At 41.4% G+C, this 27,018-nt stretch overlaps 1 protein-coding gene across 2 annotated transcripts in view; it reads right to left on the reverse strand.

Annotated features, from left to right (window-relative positions):
- Positions 1–11,129: 11,129 nt before the first annotated feature.
- Positions 11,130–27,018, reverse strand: part of SEMA5A (semaphorin 5A) — a 524,772-nt gene continuing 508,883 nt past the window's right edge. For both annotated transcript variants that reach the window (XM_037799396.1, XM_037799395.1), the window contains 4 exons: positions 26,199–26,354; positions 24,755–24,802; positions 19,067–19,278; positions 11,130–18,629 (listed from right to left, as the gene is read on the reverse strand). In XM_037799396.1, coding sequence (XP_037655324.1) covers positions 18,510–18,629; positions 19,067–19,278; positions 24,755–24,802; positions 26,199–26,354 — 536 coding nt within the window. In that variant the 3' untranslated portion in view covers positions 11,130–18,509. The remainder of the gene's footprint in view (positions 18,630–19,066; positions 19,279–24,754; positions 24,803–26,198; positions 26,355–27,018) is intronic.

Genomic DNA, 27,018 nt, shown 5'->3' on the forward strand with positions numbered 1-27,018 from the left:
TCTCAGACTTGTAAAAACAGCGCTAATAGCAATGATTTTCATTTGCTGAACACTTCCTATGTGGCTGGGCATTTTTCTACAGGCTTCATATGTATAAATTCAGTGAATCAACAAAATGCATTGCAATACAGATGCTGTTACTATCACCATTTTACAGATGGGAAACTGAGGCACAGAGTGGTAGTGAACATGCCCAAGGTGCTAGAGCCAGGAAAGGGCAGAGCCTCCATTTGAACCCAGCCCAACCCTGCCTCTCTGCCTTTGCGATTTCTGAGTCTCCAGAGAGGCAACCACATCCACGAGTTCTTAATCAATTTTGCCTTCACATTATCCAGCCCAAACTTTGTGCCTAGCAGGTGCAGAGGTAAAGTAGCATGGAGCTAATGAAGCCTGAGCACTGGGGCCCTCGCTTGGACATGGTCATGTGGCTTTCTAAAATGTGCTAAAGTAAATGTGCTAACTGCAGTTAAGATCTCTTTCTCCTGTGGCTCTTTCCCTCTCCATTATACTGGTACTCATGCTAGATGATGTTGGCGGTAGGCATTTGGAGATAGTCTAATGTGAAATTGAGTTGAGAATAATTTAGATTGGGTTTAAAGAAACATGTACATGCTTTGCAGTCACTCCATGTACAGTGAAGCTATTATAGACAATCCTGTTTTACACATGGCTTCTGGGAGTGGTTGATCTCCCTCTGTGTCATGTCATCCATGTCCACGCAAGATGAAGAGTCAGAGGGGCACATTCTGCAGTGCATGGCCCCAGAATGGGGGAGAAGGGGGCGTTCTTGAGTGCAAGGGTCACTGGAGTAGTGGAGGACAAAGAAGGTTTGAAATCATGGAGGCAGAAGCTACGATGTGAAAGCAGTCATCTTACTCTCCCTCTCTCCCTCCTCCTCTCTCCATTTTCTCCCTCTCAGGCTGACAGTTTGAAGCACTTCAGGTGCTTTCAGACACCAGGACTGTTGAGGGTACAGACATTCAGACAATGGTAGGAAGGTTTTGATCTGGCCACGTGCAGCCCTGACTTTGCTTTGTGAATGTAGGGTTGCCGCTGCATGACCTTCATCCTTAGACGAGGCAGGCCCACCTTCCTTCACGACCCACCAGGTTACGGTGGGGATCCCATTCCTCAAGAGGCTTGCAGGCACTTTGAAAAGTTTAAAAAATCAATATACATATTACAATTATATTTAGAGCTATCTAAAGCATGTGGAGAACTGTTCATTTTTCCTTCTCACATAATTTAAATGGATAAGCTAAATGTTTAGAAAAGAAGCAAATACTCATAGCAAAAGCTTGGGGGAAAATGTTTCAGAATGTGTGATCTTAATCATCTCAAACTGTAAAAATGTGAGATATTCCAAAGGTCCAGGTTCATCTCGAAGAGCAAATTGTTAAGGAAATTACTGTCAGCACTCAGATGCCCACACCACTCCCCATCCCAGCTTCCCACAGTGCTGTATCTCTGGCCATACTGTGTGTCAGTTAATTCCGAGGATATGCATTTTTTCTACCTATATTGTGAATTTCCTGAGCACAGGGCATCCTATCTTTTTCTTCTTTGTGTCACTACTGTGTCTCCTGGATCAATGAACCTTTGTAGATACGAACCGACTTTGTCTGCCACTCCTGAGCTAGGAGCAGGGAGCTTTCCGGCATTTATTAGCACGGTTAAGTTGACAGGCTCAGAAACAAATTGTATTTTCACCTCAAGTTATGACTTGCGTGTGTTTCCATTTCCAGTTCTCCAGGCACTTTGCTGGCATAAGTTTGTTTTTAAATTTACTCAGAGTCAAAAGCTATTCAGAAGCAGAGTCAAACATAGATCTCATAATCGATGGGGGCTCTGAGCACTTGGTCTGTTTTTTTATATTGTTCTTTTCTTAATACAACCTCAGTTCCTCTTTCTGTCTCCAACACAGACACCCATTTCTCAGGCCCTGCCATTATTCCAACCTCAGTGAGCCTAGAGCTTCTCATAGGGGGTTGAACTGAAGAAGAACACCCCAGCCTGGGCCCCGAGCTAAGAATGTGCCTTCCCAGGAGCATCAGTGCATGTTTGCTTACGTTCGCAATTGCCTATAATTTCCCTGGGTTACTACTTACTGGGCTTCAGAGAGACTTTCTGTCCTTCCCTTGATCCCCTCTGGCCTAAACAGCCCTGCACCCTTGGCAGGTCTGGCCATCCTGAGATCCATCCCTTCTTCTGGGTCATTACAGCACACATTTGTCACCTCCAGTCCCACCTATTTCAATGGTTCTTACCTGTGAACCTCTCTACCTGGCTGTTCAATTAGACACTGCTTCCCTATCACAGACATTTTGAAAACAATTGATTGGTCTTGCCTACTTCTCTGTGGATTGTGTCTTTCCTAGTTTTCTCTTGTGAGAGAATTAGCATAAATCTTTCAAATCTGGAAAATGGGATTAAAATGAAACCTCACATAAAGTTCTACCTAACTTATTTCCTATTATCCAATATGTCATGTTCAGCTTTGAAGAAAAACTTACAAGTCATGCTAAAAGGTAGGGAAAATGTACAATCTGAAGCGGCAAAGCAAGCTTCAGGGAATTTAAAATAACCTTATTTATATGTTACAGACTCTAAAGGAAAAAGTAGACAGCATGCAAAAGCAGATGGGTATTGTAAGCAGAAAGATGGAATTGCCAATAAAGAATAAAAAGAAAATGCTAGTAATGATAATGATGATAAAGGAATCAATGCTCCAAAAAGATAAAATCTTTAAGATATAAATACCCGACAACAGAGCACTAAGACATATGAGACACAAATTTATAGAAACTGCAAAAGTAGATAAATCCACTATTATGGCTAGTGTCTTCAACACCCCCTCTTTTAGTAACTGATAGATCAAGTGGTGGGAAAATCATTAAGGATATAGTTGATTTGAACAGCACTATCATCCAATTCACCTAACTGACATTTATAGAACACTCCACCCAAAAATGGCAAAATACCATTTCCTCCAGCTCACCTGGAATATTCACCAAATTAGAACACATCCTGAGCCATGAAACACATCTTAACCAATTGAAAGGAATAAAAGTCACACAAGGTATGTTCTCAAACTGCAATAAAATTAAACTAGAGGAGAGTGATATCCTAAAGATGGTGACATATGACATCCCCTGGAAAAGTCTCAGAAAAAGCCCTCAGAAACAACTAAGAAAGGGACAAATCCCACCTTCTTGGAACTCTAAAGGATGATAGAGACTGGAGAAGGCCTCCAAAAATGCTGAATTGAAGGAAAAAAAACAAAAATGAAAAAGAAGGAAGGAGATATGCAACTTGGACCTCACAACCCAGACTCCTCACCTTTGCCTGATCCAGCAATGGCTTAAGAGCCAATGAGTGGCGCACCCCAGCCCAGGTACCTTCCGCCACGAATCCAGTCTACAGAGCCACTCACAGTACTGAATTAGAACCAACACATATCTAGGCACAGGAACCCAAGGCCACACACACTAAGGGCAGAACCCAAGTGACTGGCAAACACGTGCATACAAAATGGCCCCAGGAAACAAAAGAGACTCGTGGTGGAACTGTTGGTAAGAGGTGCGCATACCCAACCAGGTCCCTAATTGCTGGGACAGGTAAATGACCAACTAGAGATCCATAAGCAAACGAATGAAGGTGGACCCATACCTAACACCATATTCAAAAATTAACTCAAAATGGATCAAAGACCCAAATAAAAGAACCAAGGCTATACAATTCCTAGGACAAAATGTAGGGATGCATCTTCCGGACCTTGTGCTAGACAATGGTTTTTAAGACCTGACACCAAAAGCACAAGCAACAAAAGATAAAATAGAAAAATGGGGCCCCCCAAAAAAATTTTTTTTAATTATGCATCAAAGGACTTCATCAAGAAAGTAAAATGACTGCCTACAGAAGGGGCAAAAATATTTGGAATTCACACATCTAGTAAGGGTTTAATTTCCAGAATCTATAATGAAATCTTACAACTCAGCAACAAAAAAGAGAAACAACCCAATCAAAAAATGTCAAAAGACTTGAATAGACACTTCTCAAAGGAGATATACAAATGGTCAAAAAAGTATATGGAAAGATGGTCAATATCATTAGCTATCATGGAAATGCAAATCAAAACCACAATGAGATGCCACTTTGCACCTACTAGAATGGATACTATTAAAAAAATGAAAAATACAAGTGTTGGAGAGTATGTGGAGAAACAGGAACACTCATTCATTGCTGGTGGGAATGTAAGTGGTACAGCTCCTGTGAGAAACAGTTTGGTGATTCCGCAGAAAGTTAAGTATAGAGTTACCATATGACCTGGCAATCCCACTTCTCGGTACATATTCAGAAGAACTGAAAGCAGGAACTTGAACCGACATTTTCACACCAATGTTCACAGCAGCATTATTCACAACTGCCAAAAACGATGGAAGTAACCCAAATGTACAAAAAGCAATGAGTGGATAAGTAAAATGTAGTATATACATACGATAGAATATTATGCAGTTGTGAAAAGGAACAACTGATACAGAGAACATATGGATGAACCTTGAAGATAGCATGTTGATTGAAATAAACCAGACACAAAATTACAAATATTGTATGATCTCACTGATAGGAAATAAGGTTACCAGGGGCTGGTGAGGGCCAGGCAAAAGGGAATTAAAGATTAATTGGCAGTAGCAGAGAGAGTCCAAAAGGAGCCGAGAGGTCACTCTGGTGGGCACTCTTACGCACACTTTAGACAACCCTTTTTAGGTTCTAAAGAATTGGGGTAGCTGGTGGTGGATACCTGAAACTATCAAACTATAACCCAGAACCCATGAATCTCGAAGACAGTTGTATAAAAATGTAGCTTATGAGGGGTGACAATGGGATTGGGAAAGCCATAAGGACCACACTCCACTTTGTCTAGTTTATGGATGGATGAGTAGAAAAATAGGGGAAGGAAACAAACAAACAGACAAAGGTACCCAGTGTTCTTTTTTACTTCAATTGCTCTTTTTCACTTTAATTATTATTCTTATTATTTTTGTGTGTGTGCTAATGAAGGTGTCAGGGATTGATTTAGGTGATGAATGTACAACTATGTAATGGTACTGTGAACAATCGAATGTACGATTTGTTTTGTATGACTGTGTGGTATGTGAATATATCTCAATAAAATGAAGATAAAAAAATAAAAAAATTAAAAAAATTTAAAAAAAAATGCAAATTAAAAAAAAAAAAGATTAATTGGTACAGAATTTCCATTGGGGTGATGGATGAGTTGTGAGAATGGATGACAGTGATGCCTGAACAACATTGTGAATGTAATTTAACATTGAATCATATATCCCAATGTGGTTAAAGGGAATAATTTTAGGTTGCATCTATGTCACTAAAATAAAAATTAAAAACTGCACTATGCAATCACCTTTAATGAAGAACTATTGATAATATGGGAAGACTTACATTATAATTTTGGATGGAAAAAGCAAGATTTAAATTCTATAAAGATAATAAGATACAAATTTTGTAAAGGGTGATCGGATTTTCAGATGATTTTTCAATTTTCTTCTTGTATTCATCTATATTTCACACATTTCCCTATATTGGCTATTAACTACTTTTTAAAATACATAAAAGCAAAAATTAAATATATTTCCAAAATAAAAAAGGAAACTTTTATTTTATTATTGATAAAAAGGAAACTTTTATCAATCATAGGAAGATAGCTGGAAAATCCCAAAATATTTGGATTAAACAACATACTTCCATGGTGAAATAAAAATAAAACTAATATTAGGATTCGATATGACATTAAAGGTCTTATCTAAAGAGAATGTGAGAGAGGAAAAGCTTAAACATTCAGAAAGTTTCCTGAAGAAGGAACTAAACAGCTATTCATATTAAACACTGGCACTCCAGGTTTTTGACAGGTTGTGGAATTCCATTTTTCAGACCCCATTTTCCCAGAGGCAGCAAAAAATAGTGATTCTGCAGAGATGTAGGCTGCTTTTGAAACAACATAAAACCAGTGCTGTGCGGGCAAGAATTAAGCAGAAGTCTAATTCACCTTTCCATAAAGGAACAATCCCTTCTCTCTGCAGAAACGAGGCATGCTTGAGACACATTTTCATGGGTTAATGCCTCCAGTCATATATATGTAACCTATTGATTATTTAAAAGCCATCCATGTTCCAATCCTGGTTAGCTATCGGTGCTTTCAGAGCATTTACATGCCTCCCTAACTGCTAACTGCAGTCATGAATTTATACCCAGACCTCAGACCAACTTATCCTCATTTGTACGGAGCAAACAATCCATCCAGGGCTCCAATACTTCTGCAGCCACTGACATTGATTTGCAAAACTGGTTCATTTACAACTTTGGAGTCTAAAGAGTGAAAAATGGCCTGCACTGCCCCCATGATGAGAGGATGGATACTTATGGAGTGAATCCCTGAGTGATAATAATTATGGCCACCACCATTTATTGGGAACCATCAAGCATTGAACTAGGCACCACAGGTATACTGCTCAATTTTATTATGATAAACACACTGCTTAGCTGTTACAGCCCTATTTAAATGACAAGGAAATTGAGGCTTAGGGAGGTAAGGAGGAAACATGGATCCACCATTTGCATTCCTCGATTCCCCTGCTTGATCAATCCCAGCTGATTTTGCAGTTGACGCTTGCGTCTACCTTCCCTCCTCTGCCTGACATCTCTCTGAAGCGACACGCTAGGGGGAAGAAAACTGTTAAAGCAGAATCTTCCTTTCATGGAAGGCTCAGATGATCAAGCAAAACACAACAAAATCTCTGTAATTTACCCTAATTTTCCAATCTTTGTGAAAATGTCTGGCCTAATGAACTTTTCTGAGGAATCATGGTTTAATTTTATATTGCTTGTAGGCAAAGAATGACAAGCCCCAATTGCATATAAAATTGCAATCTGCATGCTAACTGCTGTTGAAAAGAGCCTGTTGGCCTTTGCATTAAGGAGGGTATTTTCCCTGCTTATGGGATTAACTGGCTTAAAATGCAACATCTCAATTACCCAAACTCAGAACAGACAGTGCATGCTTAAACAAAATTTTTGTTGGATTATCATTGATGGGACTTGGGAAAGGGCAAAATTCAGCGGGGACACCCTCCTTTTCTTCTGAGAAAGGTCTGCCCAGCCTGGACCCTGTTACAGATTCTGGTTTCAGAAAAGGGCATGTGCTGGTTTGAATCTATTATGTGCCTCAGGAAAACCATGTTCTTTTAATCCAATCTTGTGAAGGTAGACCTACTGTGGGTGGGGCCTTTTGATTAGGTTGTTTCCATGGAGATGTGACACAACCATGTCAAGGTGGGTCTTAATCCTTTAATGAAGTCCTTTAAGAGCGCTCATGGAGAGAGAGAGCTCAGAGAAGCTATGTAATCCAGAGTTTCCCCCTGGAGAAGCTAAGAGAGACGCTAAGACAGAAGCCCAGAGACATTTTGGAGAAAGCCACTGAAATCAGAAGCTAAACCAGGGAAAGCGATTCAGCAGAGCTGGCCATGTGCCTTCCCATGTGACAGAGGAGCCCTGGATGCCATTGGCCTTTCCTCAGAGAAGGTATCTACCTCTTGATGTCTTAACTAGGGCATTTTCATAGCCTTAGAACTGTAAATTTGTGAACTAATAAATTCCCATTGTAAAAAGCAATCCATTTCTGGTGTTTTGCACTCTGGCAGCTTTAGCAAGCTGAACAGGCCATAACTGGAAATGGATTATTTTTATCCTTTCATGGGGATGATGGTGTTGGAAATAAAGCAGTACCTGTAAAGAAGTAAATGCTCACTGGGTTCTGGGGGAGAAAAGAATTTATTTACGATCTTGCAAGAAAGGGCGCACAGCCAGAAATGCGGTGGGTTGGTGCGCGGGAAAAAGCACATGGCGATCTTTAATATCCTACCCCTAAGGCGCAGGTCCCTCTGCTGTTTCCCCATTGGCTGGGTGCTACAGAGGTTACAGCCTATCCGAGAGAGCTAACTAGCCCGTCTTTGAACTTTTGAATTATACAGCCTATCTGAGAGAGCTCATTCAGTTTAAATTTCCTGCTGGGAGTTCCTGCCTCTGATTATACCCCATATCCCTTTACATTCCAGTAAACCTGGTTATTTTTCCCATATAAGGAGCTGGCACTGATTCTAGGCTTACATCATGGCTCTCTCTCTTCCCTTTACCACAGAGCCTGTTTAAGCCAGTTCTGCCACCATTTTCCCTATTCCATGCTGCCTTTATGTGAAAGCTACACTTAACCCTTTCTTAAAATGGTGAGGATGAACATGAGATCTAAGGAAGCTGGGAGGGGAAAGGAAGGCAGGTGGGAAATGAAGAAGAATGTACATTTCCCCCTCCTCCATGTTCTCACTTGCCATCAACTTTGGAGCCACCCAGTGATCTTCAGTCCAAGTTACATGATGATCTCCAGGAGCTGTGCATTTGCTATATTCTCCCCAATCTCATGCATTTATTTCCTTAAATATCTGTCTCCTCAGAAGACTCAAGGCTTTAATCATTCAAAGGGCAGGAACCACAACATCACAATATTCATTGTTTTATCTCCACCTCTTAGCACTGTGGCAGAACACTGGAAGCTTCCTACCTACATGGGAAGGATGTGAATATCTTTGTTCCGGATCGATTACTTTTACACTATCTCTAGATTCTCGAATAAGTACGAAAGTCCTTCTGAGTGCAAAATCAGGGCAGGTCTTTGAGCAGAGGAAATTGGATAAATTTATTATCATGAAGCACTTTTTAAAGAGCTCATAGAGGTTAGAGATTCCACCCAGATTCTGGGACAGGAGATTGAATTCACTTGGTTCTATCCAGATGAAAAGAACTCTGTAGAGACAGAGGCTGGGGCAGAAAGCTCTCTCGATGGGAGCTTCATGATCTGGGTTAGAACTTGGCTCTACAGCTGAGTTACTAACTTATGATCCTCAGGGCCTTTTTCCTTTCGTAAAATAAGGGGATTTAACCCTTCCTCGCAAGATAACTTCATGCTCAAAAGTGCCAGTGTTTTACACTTCTGGCTAAAATGGAAAAGTAGAAACGTGGGTTAAAATATCTGCATCTGCGAAAGGGAGAAAGGTGTGTTTTGCGGCACTGAGTGGAAGAGGCCTTGCGAGCCATAGTGTTGCCGGGAATCCATTTTCCGAGGGCTGCTCCCCGAGGCCGCCATCTTGCCCTCCTGCGGGAGGGTTTCCTGGAGCCTCTTGCTGCGACCACCATCCTCCTCTCAGGGGGGAGTGAGGCTGGCCACCAGGGGGCGCACGCTCGCGGGACACCATCCCCTACCAGCAGGAAACAGGAAGTGACTCGACAACTCTGTGGCTGGAGGGCGGAAGGAAGCGCAGGAGGAGGGAATGTGGAAGAGGATTCTGCGGAGTGTTAGTGTTAAGAGTGTTGGTGTCTTCATCACCGTCCATTTGTAAAGATGGCGCGTGGAAAGAAAACTGCCAGCTCAGAGCTGTCATTGTAATGAACAGTAATTTCCCCTCGAAGACTGATGAAGACCACATACACTAAGATTTAAAATCACAATTCGGCACATTTTCTCTGTGTTCTGTGGTAAGACTCATTTTCATAACTAAATAGCAGTTTTTCAGTCTAGCGATGAACTCTTACAGCACCTGTGTATCCTACAGAGAATAACATTGCACAGGATTATCCTTGAACTTGATTTCTTCTGTCATTCCTTTAGTAGCTGCAAACTTAAGAACTCTGCATCACCCAGAACTGTTTCTCAACGGTGACCTTGATGCTTTGTGGCTCTCTTCTGTGACTGCAGAGGTGAGGTGAGTTTCAAACGCTCCTGCAGGAATATGTGCCATGCAGATTAATGAGCGAAAAAGTGATTTCTGATGTCGGTTGATAAAAGAGCCATATTCATATCTACTGTAAAAACATAATTAACCAAGAGCGATTACAGAAAAATAACAGTTTTATGTATTGTTTTAAGGACAATTTATAGTTGTGCAGTGAATTCACGCAATCATTTCTGCTTATTCTCACAAGCTGGGCTCAAAGAGACATGTGAAATGGAAAATTACATATTTCAAAAGGTCCAGAAATACATTTCAAATATATTTCAACTTTGATTTTTTAAGAATAAATAATATAGATTCTAAGAATATGATGGAGATATATGAGCATTGTGGGAGATCATCTGACTTTCAGAATATACATCACCATAACGTCAAAGGCTCAGAAAAAATGTTTCAAGAAAGAATATTTTGCTGCAATATTTCATATATTTTATCCACCTTCTGAACTAACAGCCAAATGTAGTTATTCATGGGACTCTTTAAAATTTTAATATTTCATTACTTGGAATTAAAAACAATGTTTAACTACTGTAACATGATTCACTAGATTATATTTTTTATTTCATTTTATTAATTTTGGCCCCCATATTAACAGGGCCTTTCAGCTTTTTGATAAACTGAAAATATCTCTGTCTATAGCTATACATGTGTATAGTTGTGTGCAAATATATAATATATATGCATATATATACATATGAATGCGTGTGTATATGTATGTATTTATATGTGAATTTAAAAAATGGGATCATGAGGACTGAAATTGGGTTTCACTTAACCAAATGGTTTTCTCAGCCCAGGCATCTTCTAACTGGGTTCATGCTGGCTGACAGTCCACCATCTTAGGAAAACCTTGTTTTATGCAAGGACTTTATGGAATATGGTATGCTGGAGAGAGGGTGAGGCTAATATAACTGAATAAATAAATCATTTACAGTAGCTGATTCCAACTCTTTGTAAATAAAAGAATTGATGGACTTCCCTTTCCACATATTTCCTATTGGCTGTGAAAATATTTCTAAAAGTCAATTACTGCAACCGAGAATTCATCATGCATCTGTTTAGTCCTGTCCTGGCCATCAGTTGAGAGTTTTTAGTTTCTGAAGATCTCACAAGAGCATGTTATGGGGTTTAACCCAGGAAGCCATCTGCAGGCTTGGCTCTGACTGACACATTCTTTGAAAGTCAATGTGGCTCCAAGTAGTGATTATGCCTTAGCACATGTAGGGGGACAGGAGCCTCCGAGGCCACACAAATAAAGACACCATGAAATTGTTTCCTGAATGGTAGGATTTATTTCAATGCTCACATACAATTGCATGAGACAAACTATTTACATAAAGCATAAGTACAAAAAAATATAATACAATTTATACTGTACATAATCAGGATTCTCTTATTTTTGCCCCGAGAAATTGCTGGCAGATAGAGATAGTGGGAAAGTCCTCAGGAACAATCTCTATGAAATAGTTGTTTTAAAAAGGTGAAATATGTTTGGGAAATAGAAATTGACAATTCTCCAAGAGCAGTGAGTGAGCACATTTTCCCTTCTGTTATCATGGCTAATTTTATCTTTTAAACATATTCATTTTCCTCAGAGCTGAGACTTGGAGGGGTATGATTTGGTTTCTGCTGATTGGGTGACATCGCCTGTCCCCTCACCTGCCCTTCTCTGAACTTCCATAACTGATCAAAGCAGCAGGTAATGAGCACCCTGCCTGGGCTGTTGCAGTTGGTGTTTTAAACTGACTTTTATAAAACAATGTCTCTGTCAGTTGTCATTAAATGACATTCTGAGTTATAGACCTCGACAGCTCTCAGGAGAGCATGTAAGTCCACCAAGCTGAAGGACAGAAAAAATGAAAGTGAAGATCACTGGAAATTTCTGTTGCACTTGTCTAATCACAAGGTTTCAAACAACTGTGATAACTAAAATACAAGGACTGAGAAAATGTGTAGCATGCCCAGTGACCCCAAGAGAAAATTCCCAGCCATCCATGAATATCCCAATAGGGCAATTCAAACTCTATTTTCACATTCAAATGAAGGAAAAAATCAATGCTATCTTATTCTAGAAAAGCTCCATTATAATTCATATACACTGTGCTTTAAAAATAAAATTTTAAGGAGGGGAGAGTTCAGTAACTTTCTGCAAGTCCACCAATCATTGAAGTTGGCTTTGGAGAATGTCCACTGACAAAAATGAAACAATCCCAAATAGGTTTATTTTGTATCATAAAACAGGCAACAGCAAAGTAACACATAATGAGGCATTTACCATTTCATAACATCTTCAGAAGTCACATCAAGTGGTATAATACACAAGTGTTTTCACACACGTTTGAAGAACCCTACATTGGACCAAATTTGTGCATTTTCTCTTATGATGTAGAGTTTTAGTGGTGAATCTAGGTGCTGAAATTGAGGCTTTGTGCTGTGCTTTCTCCCCAAGTACAGAAGTTCGCATTAGATTTTGGTCTGCAGTCATGGTATAAGGGAAAACCAATCAATTTTAGCAGGAAAAATGCCATTAACTTTCTTAACCCAAATGAAAGGTGACATCTTTCGTTACCTTGTAAAGCAGTTTTGATATGGACTTAAAAAAAAAAAAAAAGTTAAGGGAGTTCTAGATAGTTCTCCTTTGGCCACACCCCCATGTCAGCTCTCACCAGGCTGTGTCTGGTTTTCCCATATCTATGGACTTTCCTATAAATGAGCAGTGATAGACACATCTAGCTACTGTTGGCATCACACCGCCATTCTTATTAAGAACAAACACTGCAGTGTTTTGGAAAGAAAGAAAATGTTAGAATGATGTCATTTTCTGAAAGGCTCAGACTGGGTTGACCTAAATTCTGAATACACCATCTAACTATTCTGGTGCCACATCCCCAGTGGGGGATGAAAATCACATTTGAAGATGACGTGTTTCTTGGTCATTTTCTAATCCTGAGTTCAAAGTGGTAAATAGAAGTGATTTTCTTTAAAGTCTATCCAATAAATCATCTGGTGCTAATTGTAACCAAAAATACCCAAGTGAAACGAATCATTATCCTAATCAAGGCACTGGCAATTTTTTTTTGTATGAAATTAAACTATCTTTGCATACAAAGAGGGCAGCTAACACTGCTCTCTTCTTAGCAACGTGATTAAAGGATAGTTTGGGTTTTCCAGAATCCAAATCCCCCTTCCAGCTTGTTAATCTTTATGTAACAATAGATTAGGCAGCATTAAACTGCCAAAAACCTAATATATTGAAATATTGGCTTCATATTTCTGACACAATATGTGCAGAGGGGAAAGAAATCTGCTTGTGTGAGGTATACTTTAGTTTACGAAATACCATAGAGTGATTTTCCACCTCTACTTTTCTCCGTTCAGGTCTGAAAGTGTTTTGAACAGTTACCCCTATCATGTCAAATGGTGAAACATATTTGCTTAAACTCCAATTATGTGCGATAAGCTTGATTGCTTTCTATGGCAGAGCTAACATGGTCTTTAAAAAACACTGTGAAACACTTTTCATTAGGAACTCTTAGTATGTTTGTGTGAAGCTCTGAGTTAGGTTTTTATGGTGCTCTAAGTGGCAGAATGAACAATAGTTTCAAAAGAGAACAAATCTACATGTGCCAAATTTCTGATAATTAAAGAAAAAAATTTTTCATCCATCTGCTAGCAAATATGTATAATGCATCTTTAATATAATCCCATTAAAAACAAGTATTGAATAATACCATCATTTTAGAAATCACTGCCAGTAGTTCAGCATTGCATCTTGTTCATTATTTTTCAACTTCCAAAAGAGAAAAGAAGGAAGCATTAGAGCAGTATCTTTCCTTCTGTTTTATCATTTTAAAACAGATAACCTGAATGCCTTGGTTCAGTATTTATAGAGTTATGAAATGTCCTTAAAACAAATATTATCAATGACCTCAATAGAAGAAAACAGCACTTCCAAAATGGTGGCAGGCCTCCAAGTATTTTCCCTTACATGGTAATACACGGTTCAATATTTGATATTCCCTTTTGTGCATTTCTTAGGTCAAGTTAATACTACTCCATGTCCTTCCATTTCAGACATTGACCAGAGAAGCAGGGGGTTCAGACTGGCTTTTTTGTGTCTGCCATAAATAATTCACTGGTGGGTAATCAAACATTGGCTATGTCATTCCAATAGAAATTGTCAAGTTCCCCATGAAGTAATGGAGACATTAGAACACTCGGATCTGCTCAACATGCCAATGCAAGCACCTTAAAAAGAATGGTGAAGGGTTGGCATTTGAGTTGGCTTAAGGCTACCATTTTAATACTCTACCTGCAGGGAAATTGATTATTGGAGCTGTGAGAATTAAGCGCAACCCCCTCCCCCCACCCATCAAATGGAGAACTGCTGCTTTGAGGCAGACAGTTCATTGAATCTATGGCACCATTACCTGTTGTTAGGAACCCCAGAATTGTCTTTTGAGATGGATATGCTGAATTCCAGTACAAGTAATGGAGTTGCTGCCAAAAGCCATGCTCAAAAACACCCCAATAAAGTGTAAGACATCCTGGAGCTAAAGAAAGTTGATGGCCTTGGTGCGATTTGATTCGGAAAGTGGTTTGATTGTGTTGGGGAGATGTTCAGTGATTTAGTCAAAAATCAAGAAAAACATTATAAGGAATCCTAAGGATAGTTGTAGATTCAAACACAGTAGAGGCTGTACCTGCAGTGTGCACAAAGTATCAGACAAAATGATTAGTAGTGAGCACAGACGACACATTTTTAAACCAAAATGTCCTTTGTTATTCAATTGAACTCTTAACGAATCCCCTTATGTAGGTTCTTGGGAACATGGAATCCCTCTTACTCACACTCTGCCCACAACTTTTGATGTGTGACACACTAATTCTCCCAAAAACTCTAGTGAAAACACTCACCCAAATAGATTTTTATTCCCATAATTTTCATTTGCAGATAAATAAGAGAATAAGGACACCCTCGCTAAAACTCCTGCACCTTGCAATTGATTCTGGAAAGACTCCAAAGTGCAGATGCCCCCAAATGTGCACATGGATCATGGATAACCCTAACTTGGGACCTCCCATAACACTCAGCTTGGGGGTGACCAGGTCCCTAGCTTTTCATAGACACCCTATTTTTCTGCCCCTTTTCAACATTCATGTCTTTTCTCTTTGGTATCACTCCATGAATCAATGGGGCCAGATCCCTGGCTCTTCAAAACACCCAGGGTCATGTAGATGGACCATTTCTAAGGACAGAAGTTTCTCCACTGCAGGGATACTCTCATGCCTACTCACTCTTTTTGATTCCTCTTCAGTTCCTTTAGAATCTCTGTCTTCTCCCCATCTCCTGCCACACACACACACACAAGGAGCCCTCTTTTTTCTCTCTACCATGGATGCTAGTTAGAATCTACCTGAATAGGCTTAGTTAAATGTCCAGAAAGGAACAGGGAAGTTCAGATGTCTCATGTTCATTTTAAAGGGCAGTAGCATAGAAATATCCTTCGATGAAAAAGGCAGTTTGGGAAGGAAAGGCCCATGAGTTTGGTGACTGTGAGTCTTCCACAAAGCAGAGCCTGGTCCAGCACCGCTCAGAGTTCCTCAGAATTCTGCCAGACCATATCTCAAAGGAGTGACAAAGCCCTCCCTTACATCAACAACACCCATCCCTGAAACTGTTTGGGAAGGTCACATGGTGCACAGTGTGTGAGAATTCTGTGTTCTTTTCCTTCCTGTAAAATATCTGTGTGATCTAGGATTGATGCCAGATGGTGATTAGTCTGGTGTACAAGAGAAGATCCTGAACACTATTGGGATTTGTTTCTAAGAATTTAAATGTGAAACTAAAGACAACATCCTAATGAAAATTAGCCAAAGTCAACAGCATCCAGAGGGCACCCAGGAAGTTAAACTGTGATTAATATCATTTGACATCAACTTCAGAGAGGTTCAATTATTTGGTGAAGCTTAAAAATTTTAGTCTCTAATTGTGCTTTCTATGCCACAAAGAAAAAAAAGTGACAAGCGGCCCTACAAGGTTTCAGTAGGAATCCCACATGCCTGGCCTAAAGAAGACCTGCTTTTCGAAGGATGGTCAGTAGAATGGTCAGACACCACTGGGAAAGTCTGTGACTCAAGAATTTGTGTAATAACTAGAGTTTGGGAGTGTGAGGCATATATTCATGAACAATAGCTATTCAATATCTTTAGTGATGGAAAAATAAAGCAGTTATTCAGCAGCAGGTTAAAATTCTTAGGATAGTGTTACAATTATTCTAAACCAATTGTTGTCTTGATTAATAATAATAAGAAGAAGAAGAAGAAGAAGAAGAAGAATCCAGAACAATTTTCCTGTGAATAGTGTGTCAAGGAACAAAAGTGGGGGATTTGGGGGGCAGTGGTGGTCTCAAAGACTTAAATTATTGACATGAAAATTCTGTGTATTTGTGTGTGGGTATTTGCCTTGCTATAAGATTGTTTCAAAGACCAATGTGGATGTCATTCAGAAAGCACTTCCCATCAAGTCCAGGGAAGCTTTCTGGAAACACTTACATCTTCTTTCCCAGAGGAAATAGAAATCACCTTTTAAGCTTAGAAAATATAGGGGAGGGATCAAAAAACAGCAAAAACATCCAAAACATTTCTTTTTTGTTTTTTTTACAAGAAAGTGATGAGATAGGTTAAAGCATCCAAAGAAAACCCAACTCAGGAACAACTGGGAAACCATGGGACTAAATTTCATCTACTGAGTGTGGGTTTTGACTGTACAGAGACAGAGCAATCGTGTACTGCATACAAAGGATGAATGACCTGCGAGGGGACCCCTCCCTTGGAATGACCCCAAATGTCATTCATTTGCAATATCTCTGACCTTCCAGAGACCATCAGCCATTTTAATTTTAATTTTATAAATCATTTCTGCAAATTTGGGTATATGGACTCACCAAGATTCACTGCTAAACCTAAGATATATGCATTTTCCTAAGACTTTTCTTAAATTGTTTCTTTAAATTGGATAGGGTATAAACATGTACAGTAATAAAATCTGTGATCCTCAATATCCATCCTTTATATTTTTTGAAAATACTAAGGTTCATTTATCAATAAAAACATATATTTATACCTGTCCATTCCCGTATCCCAATGCCCAGAGGTACCAGATGAACCTTTTTAATCTTACTCCTGCTTTCAATAACTATTCAACCAATGGCCATGAGTTATGTATCCATTGCTGGTAATTCATCAAGTCTTTCTTCTAGGAATCTCGGAATGGTGTCACTGCATTCTAAAATGCTTAGCTTTGAACAATGCTCAGAATCACAGGGACTGCCAAAAACCTTACTTTCAGCTTCCCTGATTTCTCAAAGATGTGTCTTGAAATGTTGCCCCCGTGCACAGAGAGAAGTGGAAGTGGGTGGACAAGAAGGCAGCATTGAAGTAAAAGAAAAGGCATCAGCTAAAAACACTGGTCATCCATGACAGCTTGGTACTGCGGTAGCACTTCAGTATACACAGCTGCAGAAGGCCAGCTTTACACATCCTTAATGCTCTTGATAGGGACTGATTTACATAAATTAGTTACATTAGGGGGATGAAAAATAAAAAACTGCATTTCTTCCAATGTTAGGTTCCTTCAGAACTTTCCACAAAATGGAAAATTAAAAGTTGTTTCCAATTTCATTCCAGTACTCTCAATTCTTTCCCTAGTAGGCACAATAAATGTTCAAGATTTTTCTTTGTGGGGAGAGAGGAGATGTCAAAGCTATCAAAATTCCAGTGGAAAGGAAGTAAACAAGGGTTATTTTACAGACTGACTCTTTAGGATGCTACTATAGATCAGACAGGTGGGCTTCCAGACGAACAGCAAGGCAAGGAGCTCCCCGGACTGCCAGGAAATCTGAAAGTCAGAATAAGGCTATTTTACCAGCAACCTGCAGAGCACTTCCTTCTGTCCCTCCTTGTCTGTGCGTCTACTGGGACAGGTCTCTCCTCCAATGACAATACAAAAACTGCACCACATGTCATAGCATCATCTGCAGACACAGGCCAGGCTGAATCCCTTGGCTTCCTTAGGCAAGATTCATTCCCAGTCCAAATGCACAGGCCACTTCCAAGAATTCCTCAGTATCTTTCAGATGGGGGGACATGGGAGATGCGTAGGCTATCACTGTATGGCCACATTGTTTTTCTTCATTTTATCAAATGCTGTGAGCCTAAGCACTCCTGATGAGGAGGGAGGGCTTGAAGATAAAGTGCCTACTTTCTTGAATTAAAACATCATGAACATTTATGCCTAAAAGCAAGAAGACATATTTCTAGAGACTTCTTCCAATGTGATGGCACATGTATAAAAAAGCTCAAGAAAACAATCAACAGGGTAGCAAACTGGGCTAAACAATTGAAAACATCACATCATGGCTCACTTGACGATGATCACGTGTTGTAGACCAAATTTTCACAATGCCACATTTAGTTTTTTTTTGTTGTTGTTTTTGCCAATGAAAGATGAATATTTTGGGAAGGGATGGGGCACTCCTGGCTTGAGATGCAGCTGAAATGTCTCTGAAGCCTCAGAAACACGGCAGTCACGGAGCACAGGCCTTGAGGAACTGGGCAATTACAAGAGGCCAAAAATATAAGAGCTGTTTAGTATTCATCATAATTATTGAGATCTGTAAAGTAGGCGTTAGAATAGGTCTTTCCAGTGAGATGTGGATTGAAGTATCTGTTTCTCTCTTCCAGGATCAAGTTATTTTTGTTAAATGCCTGTAAAAGTAAAACATATTTTTATATATTTTAAGATTCTCAAGTAGAATTTCTAAAGAGAATATAATTACGAGATTGTTTTGCTGATCTTGAGCTCTCTCCTAAGGCTCTACTATGCTCAATGTGTTTTTTCACTTATTTGTTTCCCCACATTATTTACCTTACCAAACACGTGCTTAATAACTAGAAGAGGATTGGCTGTTTTCAATTTCTTCCCATCTATTTTTATTTTTCCACTCTTGAAGCATCCTTAGTCATAGGCTTGACTCAAGTTAACCTAAATCACCAGGGCCTGATAAGCGCTCCTGATTGGTTTTTTTTTTTTCAAATTCCTGACTGCTATTTTTTAATGCAGTTTTATTGAGATATATTCACAAACCAGTCATCCAAAGTGTACCATCAGTTGTACACAGATCTGCCTGGGCTTGGTCACTTACCTTGATGGCTTCTACTGAGTCGTACTTGTCCAGTTTGTTGATGTGGTTAGTGATGCTGGTGTTCAGAGGGGCGGGGGACACGGGGTGGATGACAGTGGCATCATGGGACTGCTGCTGGTACCGCTGGCAGTAGGTGTAGATGAGCAGGGTGAGGAGACAGCCGAGGATGGAGCTGCTCAGCCCCACGGCCAGCATGTGGAACATGGTGAACTCTGGGAAGCAAGGACCAAAGTCAGGCTACACTGGAAAAGAGCCTGCTACTCAATAGCTCACGCTGCATCTCTCAGATGGAGAGAGAATGTGGGGTGAAATGCTCCAACTATTCCAACATTAAAGAAACCATAGTAGCTTCCTTGGAAATGTCACAGTCGCCAAGGAACACCCCCACTGCAGACGTGGTGTACTTTGAGTTGATGCTGTTATTGATTATTATCTGTCCTTTGGCAATAACTTAAACCCTAATACACTAACAAAAGCATTTTGTCCTTTCAAGACTTCTTTGAGGCTGCTTTTCTGTTTCAAGGGCAGCACAATCTATGGGCCATGGGGTTTTGAGAAACATTTTGTGTGTGCACTTAAATACTCTGAGTGTAACAGCAGGCAGTGTGGCTGAGTCACATGAACACAGGGGAACACACTTCCTGCTTTCATCATTGGTCACCGGCCAACCAGGCCATTTTCCTCTTTCTCCTTCGTTTCATTTTACTTAAAAACGTTTTCCATTGACATAATTCTTATTTTTCCATTATACTTTTGAATATAAATATATACATACTATGCAACATTAGCAAGTGCAAAAGGAAGGATATACAGGAAAATAGTCTTTCTCCTTTCCCTACTCGCAGCCACCCAAACCCCTTTCCTAGGGGACTAACCCCTCCCTCCTGTGTCCTGTAATTCTGCAAACTTGCAACCTTTAACCGGCGACGTGTGGGTATGTGTTGGCATAAATATTACTCCGTGCACTCCATGTTTTCACTTAAATTATATCTTGAGATCATTTAAAGCAATTGCTTCACTCCAAAAAAAAAAACATAATATGCGTTAAAGACATAAAGTATTATCTTTTAAGTAGTCATGTGATGTCCCTCTTTTAACATATTGTTTTTCCATTTTAGCATCTGTTCTCTTTCTTTGAGGTATTTTCCCTGAATTATGAATACAAACCGTTCAGAAAAATTAGCTGACATGGACTAAGTCTCTAAAACAGTATTGGTTTGTGTGATGCCAACATAAGACCTGTAATATCTGAGAAACAAAGCAAAGAAGTAGATAATCATCATGTGCTGGCAAGCCCTTTATTACTAAAGTCTCAAACCTTTCCAGGAACAAAGGACACTGTGAGCAGGGAAAAATCAGGCAAAGCAGAGTGGGATCTTACGTTTTCTATCCAGTGCCAGTGCCCTGGCTAACTGCCCGAGGGTTACGGACGCATTTCCCCACTGCCCCGAGCGCATCCTGAGGACCCCTGGCTCTGCCTTCAGGGTGGCCCCTCCACGGGGCACCAGAAGGTGCAACCTCTCCCCCGCCCCCACTGTGCTCTCCCCTGACCTGCCCACCCTGGGCACAAAGGGGTTAGCTGGGGATGCCTGCTCGGAATCACCGTGGACCCCGGGGCAAAGTCTCCAGGGCTGGGGCGGGGGTGGGGAAGTCTGTCCTTCTGTCCCAGCACCCAGGCCCTGGAGCGTTTGCACTTGAATCACCGGCTCCTTCCCATGGGTGATGAGAGTTGCCTTCACGCTCCCTGCCCGATGCTCCCCTGCTCCCCTTCCAGAGGGGCTCCTACCTGCCAGCACCAGTCCCGGGGCTCTCATACTTGGTGTTTCTGTGCCACTCATTATTATTCACCAAGTGTATGAGAGGCTGTAACCCCAGGGCTCTGCTGAACCCTGAGCCCTGCCTAACCCTCACTGTCCCCTGGAGGTGGGGAGAGAGCCAGTTGGACAGCAGAGGCTCGGGAACGAGGGATGCCATCAGTGCCTCCCCTCTGATATCTGGGGGAGCTCAAAGGTCCCCCATCTGTCCCCAAGGCTGAGCTTTGCCCTCTGAGCTGTGCTCCTTTTGCAGCTCCTGGACATAGTGTTACAGCTTCCCCCCCAGTGATGAATCTGCTCCCCGAGCTATATGGACGGGGCGCACAAAGACCACCTCCTCTCTGGTCCACAGTCAGCCGTCACCAGCAACTAACTCCAAAATGCTCCAACCTTCCAAATGGGCAACACAGTTCCAGCACACAGGACTGGAAAACCCAGTCGGACCCTGCTAGAACATTCTGTAAGGATCACCCACTCCCAGACTTGAGCTTTTCACTTCTAGTTTATTTAGTTGATGGTGCAAGAGTACGACAGAGCTTAGTTCATCAGTTTCCTTTCCTGATTTTTTTTGTGAGGCCTCTGGAGAGCTCCCAACCTGTAATGGTAAAGCACCTAGGGGGTGTCCCCCAGCAACCCCTAGAACCGTTTACTGGAACGCTGAAGCTGTCCTTAAGATAAGCAAGAGCTGACTTCATACATGCTGTCACTTCTCTGTACTTAGCTGCTGGGGCTCCCCAGGGTCAATGTCACGTACTGATAAAAATATTTTCTGTAGTGTTGATAATGGATATTTCATTATAACACACAGAAGACAGATGATGTTCTCCATATGCAGATGCTTTATCATTAGTCCAATGAATCATTTCCGCAGGTGTCTGGGGAAGGCGGGAGCCAGCTGACATCTTTATGACGATTATATACCCTTTGTGGCTCATGAAACTAAAAATAGCTCTCTAAGTCGAGAAATTTCAATAGGAGACCATTTTTCTGCATAAGGGAAAAATACTGCCTATTAAATCTTCTTTGAATCTGCTTAGTGTGGCTCTTTCCCTTGAAAATGTTTTTCCATGGTTATTGGTCAGTAAAGCTGGACGGGAAACCACCCAGTTGGTTCAGGTGGCTGGGTTTCTGTGCAAACTCTGATTTCTCATCAAACTGAACAACAACAAAATATGCCTGTGTTGTCTCCCTAAACTTCCTATAACACCCTTGCTAGGTAATTGTTCTGGTTTGCTAATGCTGCTGTTATGCAAAATACCAGAAAAGAATTGGCTTTTATAAAGGGGGTTTATTTGGTTACAAATTTACAGTCTGAAGGCCATGAAAATGTCCAAATTAAGGCATCAGCACAGCCTTCACTGAAGGAAGGTCAATGGTGTCTGGAAGACCTCTGTTAGTTGGGAAGGCCTTAATTTGGACATTTTCATAGCTTTCAGACTGTAAATTTGTAACCAAATAAACCCCCTTTATAAAAGCCAATCCATTTCTGGTATTTTGCATAATGGCAGCATTAACAAACTGGAACAGTAATTGTTTTTACCTATCAGCCCTAAAAGAACATCCATCTGATCTCTTACTTGCATATGTTTATGTGCCACTGTCAGCATCAAAAGATCTAAAATCAGTTCTAAATATCCTCGAGTGACTAAAGTTCCTGTAAGCTAACAGACAGCATCGCAAGGCTTGCTCCCGGGTTTTCACACAGCTCATTCAGAAATGAAGAAGTGGCATTTTTGTATGGATATGGGCTTGGCACCATTTCTCCCATATGCTCAAGGGCCTGACTGACTCCGACACCTGAACCCAGCAAGAGGGGCCAGAGGAAGGTGGATCATGGGTCTCTGGCAGGCCAGGAGGGCTGGCTACCTGCTGAGGCATCAGCGGGGGACCCTGGGCTCTGCCTCGGGCTCCAGCAGGTTGGGATCCCTTCCTCCCTACATACTTGGCTCCGCACTTGACCTCAGCGGCCTCCGAGGGCAGCAGAAGACTTTGGACCCTGCGTTGCCCTAGAGTGCCACCCAACCAGGACTGCTGTGATTTGGCCTCCCTAAACAGGATTCTCCCAGACACCCCCCCATCAGGACTCTTTTCCTGGGGTGCTCCGGTTCAGAGCTCAGCCTCAGCTCACACAGCCTGGATCCCACCCCCTCTACCACTCGTTACCTATAAGATCTTTCTCCGGAGATCTCACCTCTCTGAGCCTCATGGTCCCCATTTGTAAAACACAGAAAAAAATACATGGCCACCATCCCTTTTCAACAATTCCCAAATCCAACACCTTGGACATTTCATCACTTGTCTGGCAGCAAAACGTGGCCTAAGCTGAGCCATCAGCTGCAGGGCTGGACCAGAGCTACAGGAGGAACACTGGCATCTCCACCTCACCCATATTGCATGGCAGGGTCAACGAAGAGCGTGGGCAGAGCTCTGCCCCAGGCCCCACAGAAGTGCCATGTTGTCTACAGCATATGCACCACATCACCCTTCTTCAATCTGGAAACTGCAGGATTCCAAAACCCTCATCCACCTCCAAGGGTAGTAAACAATGTGGACGTGTGTGATCTGCATTGCTGTTCCTTGTGAAGATCAAATGAGATCCTCCTTGTTCTTGTCTAAAGCATTTAACACAGTGTGTGGCACGTAGTGATGGATCTAAAAATATCAAGGAAAACTTACATGATTGTTGTTATTATTCCTATGTGAACTAGTGTGTATACACCTTGCAGCTGTATCCCAGGTTAGCAGCTGCTGGGTGGTGAACTCCTGGAGCTGACTTAGATCAGCACCAGACCTTGCCTTACTCGGGCACTGCGGTTTCTGATGAACTAAGACTGTCGGCTCCAGAAAGGCTGGGCTGTTTGGCTCCCCGCATAATCCTCCTACAGAGGCCAGCATAGATGGGTGCTTGGCAGATGCTTTCATTCACTGAATTAATGAATAGATTAACCAGCTAAACAGATAATGTAACAGACGGTGATCTCTTAATCAACATAACTAATAGTGGTAAGTACATTTCTCAAATACACATACTGTGCTCCAGATTCCATGTGGACCAAAGCCCACTGTGCCAAGTTCTCTGGAATGGATTTTGGTGTGAATGTGTGTCTACAGGTTATTAGCCACATAGATGAAGACATCTGGTGGGAATATTGGCTTATGCCATCAAAACCAGACATGTGGCATGCACGTTGAGCATCAGGCTATCAGCCCTACTATCCAGGCATGTTCGCCATGTAGCAAAGTATGTCAGCAGCCTCTAGATGGCAAAGGTTGCAAAACCCAAAGATTTATCATGGACTTGAACCAGAGAATGTGGCTGGTATCATTCAGGGTTGCAGGAAGTCTGAAAAATACCTCCAGCGTTGTAGGTAGAACCTCATGCCCCATTAACATTTAGTCATCCCAGGAGTCTGGGGATTTGAGGCTGACCAGCCATGGATGGGCTTGCTCTGCAAACGTAAACAAATGACTTGAATTCTATTTTACGCAGGGGAGATTTAATTAGAGCTAATGGCAAGGTCCCTGGTTAGTAAGGTCCCTGGTTAGTAAGCTTAGTGTACATCAGAGTCACATGAAGGGTTCATTAAGCCACAGGTTACTGGGCCTGATTCTGTAGCTTGGGGCAGGGCCTGAGAATCTGCATTTCTATCACATTCCAAGGGGATGCTGATGATGCGAGTCTGGGAACCCCACTTTGAGAACCCTGCTCCTGGTCTCAATCATTTACTGCTAGTATTTACACTAACACATAAGGTGTTTGGGATCCAGGAGTTTCTCCAGTCTGTCCTTTTTGGCCAATAGTAGAAACATATAAAACACATGGGTAGAGAAATGATTAGAAAATATTAGAGATTGGTTAAAAGAAAGAACTTACCTCCACACCTTTTCTCTTCTACACTGCTCGATCTTGCCACAGAAACTTCTGGAAAAAAACAAGAATCCAGTCTCAACGTGCAAAGGGTGGGAAGATCATACTAATGCTTCATTTAACAAAATGTCTAATGATTTGGACTTTTATGTGAGGCAAAGTTCCAAAAGCCTGATTACAAAAACGGTGTACTTGTTTTGTGGTTGGTTTGTTTTCACAAACCTGTGATGCAAAGGTCGCCTTGACTGGGAAGGAGTGACAGTCGTTAACAGGGAAAGAAAATGCAACGTCTATTGGCTGAAACCAGGCACCTGCTTCAAAATAAGGCCAGGTGGTGCGCTGCCTTCCCGTTACACGTGCTCTGGGTGTGGGTCTGCACAGCGCTGGCCTGTGGGGTTCCTGCCTCAGACTTTTTGTTTTGTCAAAATCAATGTTCTCACAAACCCTGCAGTGGGGAACCAGTCCACGGGAGCACAACAGAGATTACCAGAACAAACGAAGTCATGTACAGGAGCCCAGACAGACTGACCACCGGGCCACACATGAAATCCACAGGGAGATGCCTAAGAGGCCACATCTCCTCAGTGCTCAACCCCCAAGGACAAAACACCCTTTCAGGAGTCTGGAAATTCTGTGTAGTCCTGTACTGATTTTTCATTAGATAACAAAATTACAAATATGCCTATGATTAAAAAGGGAAAAAAAAAGAAACACAGCACACTCTTATAGTTCTAAAGCATACATGATCGAGGTGCCTTTTATAAGGCTAAAATAATTATCTTTTCCACAAATGGAAGAAAATGGTAAATTTGGGTCATGGAGTTAAACAGCCCTATTCTTACATTATCACAGACTGGTGTTTGCTTTGGCCTACATCCTACTCCCAGGGTACACAGTGGGCCTATGCGGAATGATTTATCAGGGTATAGCACCACACACAGTTAGCGTGCAACAGATGAACTGTCATCAATAATGAAACACTGATTTCACTCTGAAAAGCCTGTGGCATGAGAGCCAATTTCTTCTCCAAGATGAGAGTAATGCTGGGTTTCCATTTTCCCAAAGGCATTAAGGCTGCATAGAGGGAATGGTTCTTTTCCATGTGCAAAAACAAATACATAGCAGTGTCAACTCATTTAACCTAATATTAATATAACTGAATAAAATGTTTTCATTCTAGTAAGCAAACTTTTCTGACTGAATCATAGTTCATAAGTTATAGAAGACATTGTGCTTAAAAACTGAAGATTATGAAATAATTCAAGTCTAAACCTACTTTTACCTCTAAATCAACACCTTAATCACCACAAAACCATAAGAGCTGATAGAATCATCAGTTTCTTTCACTAAATAGGGCCTTGAATAACAGCTAAAACTCCAACCTGTGAATCATTTTCTCTGTAAATGTTGGAAATGATTTACTTGCATTGGTAAACATCTCTGTCCTTACCTGGGATGAAATTAGAATCAAAAACGCAGGGCCGGCTCTCTGTGGTGTTCCCAGAACACTGAGTGCCCACGGGGAATAAAAGGATGCACTGGCGGGCACGGACTTGGACGCCGGACACGTCACACTCGGACCAGCGAGACCACTCGGACCAGCTCTCTGCAGGGACAGGAAGAGGGGGACGGGGCACGCTTACTGCTAAAATCAATCAACCTGGAAACACTGTCAAGGTCAGCATGTTATTTTAAGTTTTCAGATTACGTTTTCAGTGGTTCTATAGATAAACAAGCTGTAGTCATATCTTCTAATCTGACCGATCCAGCAAACAAAGCACATGCGTGGATGATTAAAAGTGCAAGCATATCCTTAACTTAAAATAAGTTTTCTAAAACCCACATTATCTTCTGCTATAAAGTGGTGGTACTTGACACTCGATGGCTAATCCATGACCCTGAAATGCACAGACCACCAGTAGAGGGCAGAAGTCACCAATGCTGACACCATTTCCCACAAAAAACTCCCAGGTGAACACAGAGCAGCCCTCAAATGCTTTCCTGAAAAATCCCCAGTAAAGAGAAGGCCTGAGTTGCCGAGTTGGAGTTTCAAGTTACCACAAGAATTTTCCCTCCTGCTATAAAAACAATTCCGCACAAGCCGTACACCAGAGCCAGGCTCTACTGAGGTTAGAATTCAATCTTCCCAGGTTTACTGTCAAGGAGATCAGAAGGTCAAGGCATGAGTTCTGGGTTTCCTGGGTCAAGGCCACAAAACAAGCAATGCAAGGTCACCTCACCCCCAAGTGTCGGATTTTCTAAGACTTGAT

This window comes from Choloepus didactylus, chromosome 11 (genome assembly GCF_015220235.1).
Source record: "Choloepus didactylus isolate mChoDid1 chromosome 11, mChoDid1.pri, whole genome shotgun sequence".
Classification (NCBI taxonomy): domain Eukaryota; kingdom Metazoa; phylum Chordata; class Mammalia; order Pilosa; family Megalonychidae; genus Choloepus; species Choloepus didactylus.